Source organism: Anabas testudineus, chromosome 10 (assembly GCF_900324465.2).
Source record: "Anabas testudineus chromosome 10, fAnaTes1.2, whole genome shotgun sequence".
In the NCBI taxonomy this organism is placed as follows: Eukaryota; Metazoa; Chordata; class Actinopteri; order Anabantiformes; family Anabantidae; genus Anabas; species Anabas testudineus.
The window spans coordinates 11140437-11157691 of NC_046619.1; the positions used below are offsets into that span (position 1 = coordinate 11140437).

At 39.4% G+C, this 17255-nt stretch overlaps 1 protein-coding gene across 3 annotated transcripts in view; it reads right to left on the minus strand.

Moving 5' to 3' along the window:
- Window positions 1-17255, minus strand: part of spock1 (SPARC (osteonectin), cwcv and kazal like domains proteoglycan 1) — a 79671-nt gene that overhangs the window by 36057 nt on the left and 26359 nt on the right. For all 3 annotated transcript variants that reach the window (XM_026358671.1, XM_026358674.1, XM_026358673.1), the window contains exons 3-4: window positions 5670-5678; window positions 3656-3701 (exon numbers count right to left, since the gene is read on the minus strand). In XM_026358671.1, the coding sequence (XP_026214456.1) occupies window positions 3656-3701; window positions 5670-5678 (55 nt within the window). The remainder of the gene's footprint in view (window positions 1-3655; window positions 3702-5669; window positions 5679-17255) is intronic.

A 17255-nucleotide genomic window follows, 5' to 3' on the forward strand; every position in this document is an offset into this window, starting at 1 on the left:
CTCTTATATGGTGACCCACATGAGCGCAGTGTGAAATGAGGCCCATTGTTTAGTCTCAGGAAAGTTTTTTTTTTTTTTTATCGAACCCCAAGCAGGGAGGATGGGATTACAAATAAAAGGCAGTAAAACTATTGTTTAAGATTCAAAATCTATGATTTTATTGCAAGGAAATCTCTCCGCAGTGGACTGATGAGCAGGACCATATGTTCATTTAAGTGAGGCAAAGCAGCCAACTGGATTACTAGACTCTAGCTGGTTCTTAAATTCTCTGAAATCCAGCAGGATTAATTTAAATTCAAATACATGTTTACCACAGACTTAAAAAAAGCATCAAATCAAATGCTGGACCTCATTAAGCCACAAGAAGTCTAAACATATTTACCACAAATGGATTTGATTGCTCATCATTCAATATTGGCATTAAGTCATTTGTGATCCCACTGATTTCATTCATTAGATGCTACAGAGTGAAGCTGAGAGATTCATCAGAGTACTGGATCTCCCCCATCAACCTTCCTGCTGCTGATTAGTCTCCAAGGACGATCAGTGATTCATTAGTCAAACTGGGATCAACAGGTGGTGATTGATGTCACTGTGCTTTCGGCTGTTTTGACCCCCAATCAGGTGCTGTGAGCACACTTCATCGTTTCACTGTGATTTTTGTAATCTAACCACACACATCAGCTTTCATGAAATCACTCTGTATAGAGACTTTATTGCACAATTCCTTTGAATTCACAGTTATCTGCAGTTTCAAGTGATTCTCACCCATTCAATGTCTAAAGGTGCTCTTCAGACTGAATAGTTTTTTTTGTAGCCGTCTCATTTAGCTTCATTCAGATAATGTGAATTCGGATTTTTTTTAAAGACTGCAGTTTGATTTAAACGTATCTTAACAGTGTTTGAGATACTGACCTTTAAGATAAAGCCCTAGGAAATGCTAGTTAGCCTGTCAGTGCTGCAGCTGTGTTTTAGAAAGAGATTCAGGCATTTTCCATATAATACCTCACATTGGTTGATTCATATTCAGCGCCTGTTATACTGGAACTGGCTGGAGTCAAAAGGTGAAGGGAGAGTGATGCCTGTAGAACCAGCTCGGTGAATATTAGACCCAATAGAAGCAATTCAGACACATGAAACCAGCACATTGTCCCACAGGAGGACGAGATTGTCAGAGTGTTTCTCATTTATTATTCACCTTCTAATTGTTTCATTGTTCATTACTCCCAGGTGTGCTGTTTGTGTGGGTGTAACTGTAGAGTGCGGTGTGATGCGACTGTGAGCTCTGCAGTGGGGGAGCAGTGATGTTGCAGCCAAGTGCATTGCTGCAGCAGATTGGATCATGACAAACAGACGAGCCACAGAGTTGTTTTTAGTACTTAGTACTGTATGCACTTAAATAAAGGAGTAATTGGCACAGTGCTGGTCTATGTGTCAACTACATTACTACTACATACTCAATGAAGAAGTGCACAGATGTTATATTATCAACAGTACACAATGTTAGTAGTGTAGTGACGCAATGATGCTTCATTTTTTAATTCAATTATTTCTGTTAACTTTCTAATCTTCCTATTTAGGGCGGCCCCGTGGTGTATTGGTTAGCAATGTATTTTGCAATACATATACGTCACCACAGCAAAGCAAAATAAACAGTGATTTCTTGTTATGGTTATTCTGTGTTGCAGACAATGACATCAATAATGCACACTGAGTTTGACTGAATGGACTGAAGAATTGTATTGGTAAAGTACGGCATAAAGTTTACAGACATATTTAAAGTACTGCTATAAAGCTACTAACGGTTCAATCACAGGACTGAAGCACATCCTCTATGCTTGGAGATCAATGTTTTATACAGACAGTTGCTCAGATCCAGTAGTCCTCATTGTTTTAGCATCTAAATCACAGAGGATTCCTCCACAATGTTGTATGTATGGTATTTAGTCCCTGTCTAGCAGAGTGAAACTCTGTTTACTTTTTTTCTTTAGTCTTCTCTGACTATAGCTCCAGAATTTGATGCACAGAGGCAAGACTGTTCTCATTAGGCTCAGTATCCACCAGGACCTGGCCCACATAAACCTGCCCAGCAAGTTCTCCCTTGAGAGTTATCATTACTGTGCTAGATATGCAAAAACAAGCCAGCACAGAATAGAACAAACTTGGTGTTGGAAAGAATTACAGTCTAGTGTGGTGCTCAGAGAGCTGCAGTCCAATAAAATCCCCAAACTGTGTGTGTGTGTGTGTGTGTGTGTGTGTGTGGGTGTGAGAGAGAGAGATAGAGACAATGAGGCCGAGAGTGTGCGCAAGTGTCTGTAATAACCGAGTTTAGTCAAGAGTTACAAGGAGTATAAGAGCATTACACACTTGAGTGTGATTGATAAAGTGAACTTGGCATTGTTGCCATAGTGAGTCCATAACCGGTGTGTGATTGTGAACAGTTGCAGCATTTGGTCTAGGACAAGACCTATGTTTACAGAGATGACTGGCAGCAGCTCACTGAACAGAACAACTGGTTTATTTTGGAGTTGCTCTAACAAACACACTGGAAACTGTAACATTAAAACAATTTGAGTGAAGGCTAAATATACAAAACCACACACCCAGGCCTCAGTATGTTGATACTATGCAATCTGAAAGAACCAAAATGACTGTCATTCTTTGAATATATGTACTGAAAATCACTGTGTATTTTCTTTAGTAAAAACATAAACCTACTGTTAATGAATGTAAAACCATGCACATGAACTTCTGCAGTGTTACTATAATTCATATGTATCTGTATCATCATGTCTACACACATGCAGGCAGCAGAAAGTTGCAAAATCAACATGTATGTTTGCAAAACCCAACAATAGTGTCTGTTTAATATTATGTTTTATATTCTTCCTTTATTTTGCCAGTTGCCCTGTAATAGTTGTGACTGACAGGATGGAGTAATAATATTCCTATAGACAATACACAGTATAGTTTTTTTTAAAACTGTGAAATGTAAAACAGATATATAGTTCTCTATAGTGCTCTTTCTCTTTTGATGCTTCTCAGTGCACAACACAGACAAATTTTCCAAATTGAAAAAATGTAGAGCCACAAATTTAAAGTTAAAGCTAGTTTATGTCATTTCTTTCAAATATTTTTTTTAATAGAGATATGCTTCAAAACAAAATGTAGTGGGTTGCTGTCAAAGCCTCGTGTGAAACACACACATAGAACAGCACTGGCGGTAGTGCGGAGATATTTCCTTTCAGCGATGATGAAAGGGTACCTGCCTATTTGTGAGGCGCCACAGGTTGGACCACGGATTGATCTCAGGTCTCTTACTACAGCTGGATGAATTCTCAAAAGTTGCAAATTGTAGCTCTAACAAGGATAAACAACCATTTCCTAGCAAAGTAAGTCAAATTGCTTTCTTGACTTCAGTCATTATATGTGCATCAGTGGGAAGGTTAAAAAGTTACAGGAGACTAAATCATAAGTCCTACAGATGCACCATACTATATCTGCAGTTTGGCACCAAACTTTCTTTAAGTATATTAGTTTCACAAAAATGGAAATTTTGCTGTAAATTCTGAATTAAGAAGAAAAACATCAGCTAGTGTGTGTGTTGGCAACATTAACATGAACACTGAAGTCATGCACACACATCAGGACTCACCTTGGTCTAGAGACTTGGCAGGGGCCCAGCTTTTGAAGTAGTCATCCTAATTGAACACACAACATAAGAAACTGTGTTATGGAAAAAAAAATGAAAGTGCTTAGAATATCACTGAATTATTTTGTAGACCACGGAGAGAACGATCCAAATCCTAAATCAAACTACTGAAAGATCCTGTCCTCATTTTTCTCTCATGTTGTTCTTTCATACTTGTGTGAAAAATACTGTGTTTTGTAAAAATGAATGATGATGGTGGGAAAGGCAACAGACATTGAGAGGCTTGCATGGGTGTTCAAAAATAGGACACAAATATACAGAGGAGAAACCCAACTGAGACACAATGGGGAGAAAAAAAAAAGTTACAGGCTCGAATAAAAAAAAGAGTTGAACTGGAACAAAAAGTTTTAATGTGAAGGTTAACATGGACTTTAACTCTGAGACATGGCTCTGAAAGAAGCGCTGCGGTTGTTATTTGTGGAGCGAGATGGCGCGCTGTCACGTGTTCTCACAATCACGCCACATTTGACAACGCACAAGTTATTGTTGTTGCTGAGATGCAGTGAAGTCCACCATCGTGTAGCAAACGTCATCGACTGAAAATATTAAAACTGAAAATAATTGGCTTTTCTCAGCTAAATGCAGCAGAGAAAAGGTTTAGATTTGTAAAGGCAGATAAACTTTGATTCAAAGGCTCCGTTCAGTTCATTCCCTGCACAGTTAGAGACGTCGTCTACTGTGCAGCACAATTAAAAGACCCATTTTAAAAAGGCTTGAACACTGTTGTTTAGTGTATAATGATATCATGCATATGAGTGAAACAATTGCTTAATAATATACAAAGTACCCTATAAAACTATTCATATAGATCAATGCAGGAGTGATATATGTTTTATAGCTTACAGTGTAGCGGCCGCCACCAGTAAGAGCAGCAGCAGGAAAACAGCTGTGGATCACAATAGACCATCCTGTTATATGAGCTGATGATCAGAGCTCTAAGGACTGTTTGAGAGAGATTTGTTTGTCCACAATCCAAAACCCTTGTTTACCAAATACATTAATTATTAATATCTGCTAAAAACCATATTATAGTGTGTTATAAATTATTTCTAAATTGTGTATATAGTGTTTATAAATGCTAAACAGATTAATTGTATTATAGTGCAAAGACAGGTTTGCAGTGAAAGTAGTCTGTGGTGTTTTCCTTACATGAACTATCTACTACTACTACTACACACACACTCACACACTTATGCAGTGGTGGTGTCTGCATCTAAAATAGGGTCCAGAATGAACCATATGTGTGTCAGCAGGGAGTGAACCTGTGTCAGTGACACTACGTGAACCAGGCAGAGAAAACCTGCTGGGTTTGAAAGCAGGTTCTCCTCCTCCTTTATTATATTATGAAGTGAGAAAGAGAAAGAGGAGGGAGTGAGCCACATGGAGATAGAGATAGAAAATGGGCTAAATTAGGCAGTTGTATTAAACAGTCCTGAGAAAATGGACAGTTGACCCACTCATGCAGTCCTTGTTCTATAAATGACAACCGCTGACATTTGAGCCAACACAAAAGTTAGCAATGAGGAGATGAAACCTAATTAGCGTCTCCCTCAGGTCCTTCCTTCACTCACGTTCTTGCTTAGTTTTTCTCTCATTTTATGTCCATCTCGCCTGCTCTGTCTCTGTTATAAAATTATCCTTTATGGCTGTGAAAGTGCAAAGTAGGATGTTACTTTAGCAGGGTTCTAACAAAAGCCTTTCAGCCTCTCAGGTCTTTCATTTAAAGACCTGAGAGAAGATGACAATGACTACCCTTGGTTTAAATACTCTATTCATTCATGGTTTATTAATATGCTGGAGTAGACTGCGTTATGGCTGACTGGTTACCCAACCTGCTGTGCAATTTACTCGGCAACACTTCTCCAGCTCTGCCACAACACCTTAAAGCAATGCAATGGAATGAACTGCACTACGCTTCAATACATTAAGAAGTTAGAAACACAAAGGATTTACTTACCTCCGCTTCCTTTCAATGATTGCAGAGAAGACAGGCAGATGAATGGATGGGAGAGAGAAGAGAAAGAAAGGTCAGTCATAATGGCACAGTATGCTGTGTCTTTGAGATCTATTACAACTCTGCATTACTGATTCTGAATACTGAACTCAGCTCCCGACATTCATTTAACAGGAATTTGATTCTGAAGGTGGGAGAATACCAGAGGACTACCGCATACACACACGTGCACTGGTGCTCTCAAGCTTATAAGATAGCCTTATTTGACGTGGCATGTAATTTGAAACACATCAAGGGCAAATTGTACAGACTCAAAGCAGAGGCACAGGATAAAGAGGAGAAAGAATGAGGGAGAAGCAGGGGTAGTAGGGCAAAAGTAGAGGAAGGAGTGGTGCAGGCTTTAGATTTTAGTGTACTGGTACTTCATTAAGCTAAGATGTAAAGGAGGAGAGGAGAGAAGGCAGAGGTTCAGTCTTGTTTTGTGGTGGTTTTTCTTATCTAGCACAAATTCAGTAATTGGTCATAATGGGGTTACAACAGGGATCTGACTTTAAAACTCCTAATATGCTTACAAATGTAAAGTTTCTGTGACAAAGCCGTAGAGAATAGTCACACAGACACAAAGATGCTGAGTCAACTGGGCCACTCTAATAAGATCACTGTGTCTGCCATATGGCTAAAACTAAATTTAAATCACTTAAAGGCAATTACACATCACCAAGCTGTGATGTAATTGAAAAATATCCATTTGGCTTAACCAACGTCTTGATATTTGTTATTCCAATTAATTAAATGAGGCTGGAGCCAACCAGTGATGATGGCTTGCTAAAGAAAAAGCTACTTAGAAAAACAGCATGTTAACTGTCATCTGAGTGTTCATGCAGTTTGGTGTGGTTAAGCCACATATCACACATTTGAGTGTATCAAATTGTATATTAAGTTATTGGTGACTTCAAACTGATGCAAAGTAGAGAGAAAGATACAAAATTAGATTAATTACGGTGATCTGAAGCCCTCTTTAGACACCATGGATAGCTCTGTCTGGATGGCTACATCTAAATCACATTCTGCAGAACAAATGTATTTGCTGTCTTGCTGATTTTTGCACCATCTGGTTGATATCCTCCGTGAATTTTGACCTGCTGCTACAAACATATTGCGAACAAGAGACAGTGCTTCTCATCAGACGACAATATTTACAGTGTCCCGAGACGACTGCAGCTGAGGTTCTGCTTCCTGAGATGCGGTGGTTTGTGTTGCTTGAGGTTCCCAGCAGATGCTAGCCCTCTTGTTATTCAGCCTAAGTCTCAGGGATGACCTTTCCTTGCCCAGGACCCGCATTAATATTTTAGTGCACTCATCTCAAAAACATTAACTGGCTGTTTAGCTCGCTGCAACACTGCTTCAATGTCATTCACACCCTTCAAAGTGATTACAAGAAGATAAAACTGCGTCGTTTTATTATCATACTGCCATTGTCGGAGGTGGTGCAGGATTTTTGGGTGGCTTGTTTCACAGTGAAGTCAACTGCGTCCATTTAAAATCACAAACACTTTGCAGGAGCTTGCTTATAGACCAAAAAATCTAACTGTTCAATTAAGCCTTTTTTTGGGTTTAATTAAAATCTGTTTAAAATGTAGCACAACAGCTGTCAGTGAAAATTGGTTTCCTTTATTATACAACTGTACATGATTCAGTTTATTTACCAGTGCCTCTGTTTTAATTATGGTTAATTGAATGTCGTCTGTGTTTAAAAACCTTTGTGTCGCAGTGAGCAGTTCCATTAGACGTTAGTGTTCAGCAGCTAGATGATCGAGTTAAAGTAGATTGCAGGATTCAGAAGGTTCCCTCAGAGTTAAAAAAGGGCAGGCGTGTCACTGAGGAGACCTTTAGTGTCAAAGTTAGACTTTCAGAAATCAGATTTTTGCCATATGATTAAACCCACTTATAATCTCATTCTTTCTGTTTGGCTTCTCAACATAGACATGAGTTCTGGCAAACTGAGCAAGTGTGTTTAAACAAGTTTTATTTCTAAACTGACCAGTTCATAGTCATTTTGTCTGAGTCCTGAGTCTCCATCAGATTAGTTCATTCTGTCTCTCAAGTTTAAAGCGATGGTCCTGAGATTTCATCTGATAGCAGATCCCTGAGGAAGTCAGTGTTTTAGGAAAAGGTAGCGAAGGAACCACGACCGATTCAGAGGGGAACCAAAATGGGAAAGGCATCAGTCCGATTAGCTCCTCACAGCAGAAGTAACTTCCACAGAACGTGTGTGTGCACGTGCTAATACTCCTAAGTGGGTATTTGCCCAAATACTCACATTAACATTAAAATAGGCAAAGCCATGCCTAGAGTGCTGACTGAAGATGTCATAATCAGGGGATGAGGATGCAAATCTGGCCTCTGGGTGGAAACTAAACAGCATTAAAAATTTACTGTGTACTTTATGCATTTTTTTCATGGGTATGGAACCTTGGTGAATTCCTTCTCTCCCTTTTCTTTTCCCCCCACATAGTCTCCAAATTGATTCCCCTCTCCTCCTCCTCTTGTTCTCTCCTTCTCTAGTTTCCTGCTTAGACTACATCCTGCTTATAGACAACTACTGCTCAGGGATCTGATCAGTACTCCAGGAAGCTGATATATGAGCTTTGTGAGTGAATATCAAAGCACAGAGTGGATTTCAGGGATACACTGCATCAGATAACTTTACTGTTAGGGCCTCTGCAGAAGTAAAGAGTTTTGAATTGGACCAGTGGAATTTTACCCAACAAATACTGAGGTATTTAGAAAAGCAGCATGCTCACATTGTTCTTGCAAGTACTGCTGTCCTATTTAGTGGGGAACAACCCAACCTTACAACATCCCCAACAAGAGAGCTGCAATCTAGCCAGTCACCTGTACATTGTATATGAAATGTGCCTCTTTTTCCCAATGCATAGAAAACAGAACATACAGTATAAACCTCTATTAGAAGTGCACGTACCTTTTAGAAGAGTAGTTATTATGATTAATTCATATGATCATTACGTTTTAAGAGTTTCTTGCCATTTTCATCAACTGTCATCAACCACGTGAGTATAGACTGATCTGCTTGTTGAGTTACAGAGGCAAGGAACACTATGTGAAATTTGGTTTTCTGCATTAATTTGTCATAAAATGTGATCTAATGTTAATCCAAGTCAAGAGACTCTCTGCCCACTTCTTGGTAGAGTAGCCACAGGCCCAAAGTGTCTCCTTTTGTAGAGGTGAATTTCTAAAGACTTTGACATCACTGTGTAAGCCATTCTAGCTTTATGTAAATCATCAGTTCCTGATTGTAGATCCTGTAAAAGCTCCTTTTGGCGAGGCATGGCTTATATAAACATTCTTCTCGTGAGGAGCAAACTCAAAAAGTAAGAATGTTTTTTGTCAGTCAAAATAGCTCTAGTCCTAGACCTCCAAACTAATTCTTGAGGTCATTATTTAAAGTGTTCACATACTTTTTCATTTTCACCGTGAGATTTTTACGGTCAAACACATTTACGCTGCCAGTGAAAGCTGGACATGCTTGGATTGATTTTATGCAAATCACAGTTATTTCTTAAAAAAAAAAAAAAAAAAAAAAAAAAAAAAGCTAGAAGCTAGTTATAACATTTAAGTTTGTGTCTGACCTCCACAGGCTATAAAAGTGGAACTACAGCCAGGGAACATATGCTGAGTGTGGCCCATTGACAACACAGGGGATGAAGGTTAGGCTTTTTGAAATCGACTTTGTGAAGTGGAGGGTTGTGGACGTCCTCTTTCTTCTTTTCCTTCTTTTTAAGAGTTTGACTGGTACTATTTAGTAAGTTTAATAAGTTTTATCTACAGTATATTTGAATGGAATCTGAATGCTATGCTTTCAACATAGCATCCATTTTACAGTGTTACTGCAGTGTATGTTCACAAGTACAATATCACTGTAACCCAGATTTGTCTGTAGTGGAACACAGTAAGACACAGGAGAATTCACTAGAGCCATACTGTAAAACAAAGGCAAGGGAAGAAAAATGTACTTGATGTACCGAGCATGTTAAGAACATGAGGGAATAGGCGAATGAGGGAATGTTGAAGAGGAAACTGCGGAGAGGACGAGGACAGAGGAAGTGAAGAGAAGATGATGCGAAGACGTGGACACCAGAGGGTGGAGGAGAAGGGAGTGGGGAGCGGAGGCAACACGGTGAGAAGAACGAAAAAACAAAAGAGAAGAGGAGAGATGAAGAACAGAGATGGGAGTTTGCTTTCCTGGAGTCCTGCTCCACTGGAGTCCATCCAAAATTCGTGTCTACATCCTGGAGACTGACAGGCAGCATCTCATTCATATGAACAGACAGGTAACACTGAATATTGCATGTGTTACTGGGAAGATGAAGGAGTACGCTACAGCAGACATATTGTACACATTATACGCATGTACTCACACACGCACACAAAAGTTTGCACCTGTTTTTCTGGTTTGCTGCAAAAACTAAAATTTAAAGTCTACTGGAAGGTACTCAAACTTTCTTGCTTGCTATCCCTCTCTTTGTCACACACAAACACATAATTAGGCTAAAAATAAACACGGCTCAGTCATTACAGCAGTGATTTCCATCCAGACTGTAAAGATATGCAATGAACGGGCTAACCGTGGAGAACATTTGCATTCACAGCCAGTCAAACCTCTCTACACTGAGACAAGCAACTTCTTTTTTTCTGCTTACTTCCCCCTTCTCCCCTTGGCTTTCTATTTTTACAGCCTCCCTTATTCATCAGCTCCTTCCTCTCTTCTTTACTCCTCTTTTTTCCTCTTCTGAAAACATCCCCTAACTCATCCAGAAACTTAACAATGTGGCTCAAAGCCAAACATCAGAAATCTGCTTCCTCTTCATTCTGTCCTTTCTCTCCACGTTAATGAGGGAAAAACTCTCAAGCAGCACTCCGTTATTCGAAACATCTCGCCATCTTCACGCTCTTCAAAAGGTCTCTCTCTTTCTAATATCCTCTTCAAACTGGCTTTCTCCCATTTCCTCTCAGTTTCAGGACATTGAACATGAAAATTAACTGATTACAAGCGAAGAGAGGCAGTTGAAAATGGAGTTTGACAATAACAGTGTGAGAACTAGCAGAAAAATGTAAGAGTTTGACGACACAACAAGACAACATGCTCTGAGAAGCAGCAATGTCTGTTCTTTCTCGTGAGAGAACAGAGGGCTTCAATCTGAAAAGGGACACAGATAGAGCACGCGTGATACAATGTGGTGCTGATAGAAAGGAAGTTGGGGTAGATGAATTACACTGTGGGCTTATCAAAATGATCAAATGGTATCAGTGCATATGGACTTTTATTTCCATCCACATTTAGTCATTTTTAAGAACACCTTGAAAATGATGCTGAGAATAATAGAGGGTAATCAATATGAATCACTTCTGTTAGACTGAAAAGAGCAGACACCCTTAAAGCAAAAAGGCGTACTAAATGGTTATGTGTGAGCTACAGTGTGTGATTCACTGAATTTCTTCTCTGACAACTATAATCCTCTTTGACTGTAATGAGTGTGACAAACTGAGGAGCAAAACTTGTCATTTCAATACAAAGAATAATGAATAATAAAAAGCCTCGCTCTTAATGGTATATAACTTTCCAAAATGTCCCTCTCTGCTCAGGTTGGACCCACTTCACTTAAAAAATGCGTAGATTCTTAAATCAAAAAATGAAATCCCACAATCTGCAGACACATTTGATCATCTGACCTCATCTGAAGTGTTTTTCACTCCTCTGAATGGTAAGTACCCATCAGAGATGAAGTGCTCTGTGCTGGGTTTCAGAAAAAGACACACTAATCATTTAAATAATGCACATTTTCAGACACTATTCCTCAAAAGGCGTCAGTGGTTTTGCACTTATTTGTGTAAAAAGTGTAGACACTGAAAAATGTGGTGGTGACACTGATCAAGCATCTTGTACTTGGCTGTACTGGTCTTTTCATCTCCATCTATGAAGGAGCTGTACTGTGTCAAAGTTGTACTTGGTACTGAAAATAAATCTGTTGTCAATCAGTAGTGAAATTAAAGAAATTAAATTGAAAACTACATCATATAAGGGCATAATTTATTTCCTTTCAACAAACATCTGCAATGCGAAAAAGGTAGATCTTGGTGTAGCCCCATCAACGAGTTGTAGTGAATAAGTGAAGAAGTGACTCTTTCAGTAAGTGATGAGGATAAAGTGAGAGGAGCTGAAGAAAATCTTGGCCACATGTTTGAGTTAAGCACTGTGACAGAGAAAGAACTGAGGAGAATGAGATCAATGCAGAGGCAGAAGGAAACTGACAACAACAAAACCAAAGTCTGAAACACTTTGCTTGTGATCTGCCGACATTTTCTCCACACACCAAGGTAAGATTTGGGTTTGTACCTGTTCCCAAGTCACATTTAGCTGTCACACCAGTGCTGCTTCACCATGTAAGCCCTACAGCAGCTGACAGGCATGTCAAGGTCAACCTAGATCTAAGGTTGCACTGGGAGTTCACAGCCTGCCGCACACTGTGTAATAAATAATAGGTAGGACATGTCGCTAGATTAGCTTGAAATGGTTACAGGTTGTGCCACCTGTTGCTCCTGGCTATTTGATTGGCTGAGGAAACAGATATAAAAAAAAAAAAGAAGCATAACAGAGTTTTTTTATGTCTATCAGTAAGTCACACGGATGTACTGAGAGTGTTGGTCCTTGATTTTCTTATCTGTGAGGTGAGCCTCACCATTGAGTGTGCAGCCATAAGCTAGATGATGATGAATAGACTCTGCTGCCGCCTGTTAACGGTCTTAGCTCTCACACAGCACTTTCTGGTGGCTGTCATGGTTCCATAAACCCTCCTCAAAGCTGTAGTGGTCTTTTTCCCCCTCTCCTTCTGGAAATACAGAACAAACCCAGCAGCTTTCTCTAAACACATCAGTTTCCGTTACACCCTCTCTGCTCGACAGGTGTTGCCGCATCGTCACTGTTGAGCAGGATATAGATCTTTAGAGTGAAAATTGTAAACTGTTAACAGGCCCACCTGTTTGCGATGCAAGTCTAAATACCCAAAGGTGATTAATACATGCGAGAAGAGCACAGAAAATGATGTTTGGAAAGAAACAATAGAAGACAGCTGAGCATTTATCTTTCTTTTTACTTTCTGTTCACTAGATCTTCAATTTGTCACACTAGATGGAGCCTAGTCTGACTAAAAGACACTGGCTTTAAATAAATCCATATTTTTGCATTGATTAGCTGTGAGAAAGTTTCACAATGAAGATAAATGAAAATGTGGACGTGTAAAACGCAATAAAATCAGGGCAAAGGATGAAAAACTTAACAACAGACATAATATATTCATACGTCATTTGTGCTTCTCCCTAAGTGTCTAAGGGACGGCAACAGAGTGAGCACACTAAAGAGAGATCCATTGAGTCTCACTTTGAAAATGCAGGAAAAGTAGAGGGCATTATGCAAAAAGGGTGTGAAACGCACCATGATAGTGGGCTTACATCGGTGTAGGCTGGGCAATTCTTGTTTTAGTCCAGGTTCACACACAGAATGCAAATGCTCCGATTTAAATTCACTCAGCTAACTTCCGGTACAAACCTATCCTATCTATTTTTAATACCATCCTATCTGACCGAATCCCTCAGCTCCTGACGGTATCCCACGGTGATAGAGCAGCCGTGGCGACAGGCCAAGTGTTAAGCCAATCATAGCCGCGCTCTCTTATCTGGCTGCTCCACTAGGGAAACAAGGAAAGAGCTCAGGAGGACGAAGAGATAAATGTCCTTTCTTTACTTAAGTGCATTACTCTGCTGTGTTTAATCCATCTCTCCTCCTCTTTTTCCTCCACCACAGTTCCCCTTGCTAAGTTTGCAGAGTTTCCTCCTCTCTCAGCATGTTAGTGCAGTCCCGAGTCCGTCAGAGCAGTCCTGTGCTCAGCTTCTCCTCACTTCTCCTTTTCCCTAAATCTTCCTGCTCTTACACTTGTCTTTCTTCTTGCCTGCCTCTTCACAGGGTCTGTGCCAGCAGTAAGTTCAAAGGAAACCTGTGCAGTGGAGCATTCGCGTCTTACTGTTTGTGTTTGCGTATATTTGTGTATGCGCCTCCGTGCTGATACGTACATGCCTCTAAGGTTTTGTCAAGCTAAATGCAAGTCAAATGAATCCCAACAACACATTCACGCTCACACTAAACTTTTCACAAAGGGTTTTTTTTTTTAAACGTTTGTTGTACGTGAATGAAAAATAAACATTTGTTAGTTTTTCACTGTGTTTTTTGTGGGGTTTTCTGGAGGTCACCTAAACTGTGCTCAAAATAATCCAAACCTGTGAATTTCCTCCTAATCTTACTGGTTTGTATTATATATTATATTTATTCAAAAAATGCTGAGATAAAATTGGATAAATGTACTGACACCAGAACACCACAGACAGTGGCAAGAAAAAGTACAGAACGCAGCAATGTTCTTTTTAGTAAGCAGCAGCCATAGACCTTGCTGACTGTAGACTCATGAACACAGATGTTAGCCAGTTCCAATGATGCCTTCAAATCCTTGCTGTCACTGTTTGTTGTGCTCTTGGGGTCATTTAGACTGGCCGCCTACTTCTTGGTAGAGTAGCCACAGTCAAGTGTCTCCATTTGTAGATTGTTTGCATAACTGTAGACTGGTGAGTTTCTAAAGTCTCTGAAATCACTTTGTAACCCTTTTCAACTTTATGTAAATCAACAATTATTGATCGTAGGTCCTCTGAAAGCTCCTTTTGGCGAGGCATGAGTGTATTCTTCTTGTGAAAACTCATAAAGTTAGTGTTTTTTTGTCAGTTGAAGTAACACTAGACCACACCGGCAAACTAATTTAACCTAATTTATCCTAACACCTGACTCCAATTAGGTTCACATACTTTTTCCACTCACACTGTGAGGTTTTTGTGTTTTTCTCAATAAAGATATGAGTGGGTCTGTGCTGGGTTTTTATGTTTACTATTCACATTCTCTCTTGACCATCAGTAATATTATTACCTTTATTTGTAAGATACATTTCTTAATAATAAACTAGATCTATTAAGATTATACAAGGTGAAAACAGACAAGACATAGATCATGACATAATTAAAACATGTCAAGCATTAGATAATACAACCAAAGGTTTTTTGTCTTTAGGAATTAAGCATGCAAACTATGTATTAAGTTGCAGTCAGAAATGTGAACAAGGATACAATGAACTTTTCTTGATTTCCATATTTATCACCCAAGGGTGCATCTTGTACAAGAAAACAACAGTGCATAGTGCAAAAGTCGAGACCTGACCCACAGTAAGACAACTCTGCCGGAGCTACAATACAGATGCCACAAAAACACACACAAGCATACACACAAAAACAAATGTGCAGATATTTTTAGACAAACATTTTTCTGCTGCTGCTTCAGGAAAGACGATTATAAGAGGCACAGCACACTGGACAAATATTGTCCTCCTTCACTGTTACTTTCACTGTCCTATAAACACAACAGGAAAACAGCAACTTTCATTAGGTCTGATCAAAGCTGGCAGTAAAGAACGAACCGAACATACACGCACACACACACACACACGCGCGCGCACGCACACAACTCTACCACCCACTGCAGCCAGGAGCTAATTTCACACAGTCTCATGGGAGTTTAAAAGCCTTACTCAGGCACAGAGTCAGTGAGGGAAACAAAGAGAAAAGAGGGAAAGGTGCTGATGTAGTAAAATAAGAAGGAGAATGAACTGGAAAGGAGAATGCAGGATAAAAAAAAAAAAAGAGAGAGAGAGAAGCGCGGTGAGGAGAGAGATGAACTTCAGGTTACAGATACATCTTTATAAGCACACTGTCAAATGATGCACTGGGTTATTTTCACATTTTCTATAAATGTTTAGTCACAGTTGGCATATGATGAAACAAACGTCATTATGATTAACACAGATATTATAGTTACTAAACAGAAAAAGAAATGTAAACATCACTTAACATTAAAATATAAGATAAAGTGGGTCATGAATAATTTACTTTAATTACTGACTTGCTGGAAAATATTGAAATTGTTACATCTAATTATTTAAATTGACCTGATTTAAGTGTTGTTCAGAGAAACAGTAAATATTTCCACATCAGGATAAATTAGCCACATTATTGCTCATAGTAATGACTCGAAACTAGAAAGATAAGTATCTGACAGTGAAGCAGGTGCATCTTAGTCAACATTATGGTCCAGTAGGTTTTCATTAAGTCAAGGGAAGTTTTAGAATCAGGTGGACACAGGAACCCAGATGGTGTTTGACCTTTCCAAGTCCGAGTGGTTAATCCTGTCAGGTCTATTTCAGTCATTAGACAGAGCTGGGTGCTGGACATTGGTGTGTTGTTCTGCCTTCTGTAATGTTTTAGTGGCACTTTAAAACTGTCAACACTGTCAGCTATCAAATATGACAGTGAATGTCTGGTCAAACCTTTAATCTTGTGCTAATTCACTGCTCAGATACATGCGGTCCTTCATTTAGATGAAATGTTTCAATGTTTTATTTAACTGGTACCGAGGTATCAAACAACACACATCCGTGCCAATGACAGGAGAAGATGGGGGCTGCCAAACCAATTTTGGTTCGCTCTCTCTTCCTCTACTGTCACTGAACCAAACACTTTATCTTCTCCAGACACAGAGAGATGGACACCGACAGAAAACATCTTCACCTCTATCATTCTAACCTGCTATTATTATAACTGTCTCTCCTCTCGACAAACAAACAACCTGAGTCCCTAACAAGCCCACAGGGGGATTGGCTCTTCCAACTGGGTGATCTCTGTACTGATTGACTACAGGAAGTGCTTTCACTCTGCACTGGAGAAATCATGATCTAGTACGCTTATTTTCCATCAGAACCTGAGTGCTGTAACTGTATTACTATGACTCCAATCTGTGACACGTCTGGAATGACATAGAGAAAGGTGTTTCTTCTTTATTCTGAATAAAGAACTAAATCTAATTTAATGAGCTCTCATGGGAAAACACCCTCCCACGGCTTTCATTGGTTGTTGGAAGCTTGATTTTACTCTTGAGAGGTGAGATGGGGACTTGCAACAGTTCCTGATTATATACAAACCCCATTCCTGTGTTCACTGGCTTATGATGATGTATGGCACAGTCAGAAAGCATTAAGACAGGCATATGTTTTTTCATTGTTTTTGTTCAAAACCACTACATTGGATTGGAAAGAAAATGCTATGAGGCTACGGTTTTGACTTAATGTTTTATTTAAGGGGGTTCACACTTATTTGGGTGAGCAGAGTAGGGCTCATTGTTCTTACTATACAAATCCTCACAGTGCAAGGACAATGCAACAAGATACTTACTGCAATCAGTGGCCAAAAAAGCAAATTAACTTTATAGTAAGAAAACAACAACATCTGATTTAAAGTCAAACTTAACTACAGGAACGTGGGGAGTGAAGGGAGAGAATAATTAATCAAAGAGACCTGAACACATGGCACCGTATATGGAGAATCAAACTATAATGAAGCAAACAGAAAAACCTGAACAGACCTGAC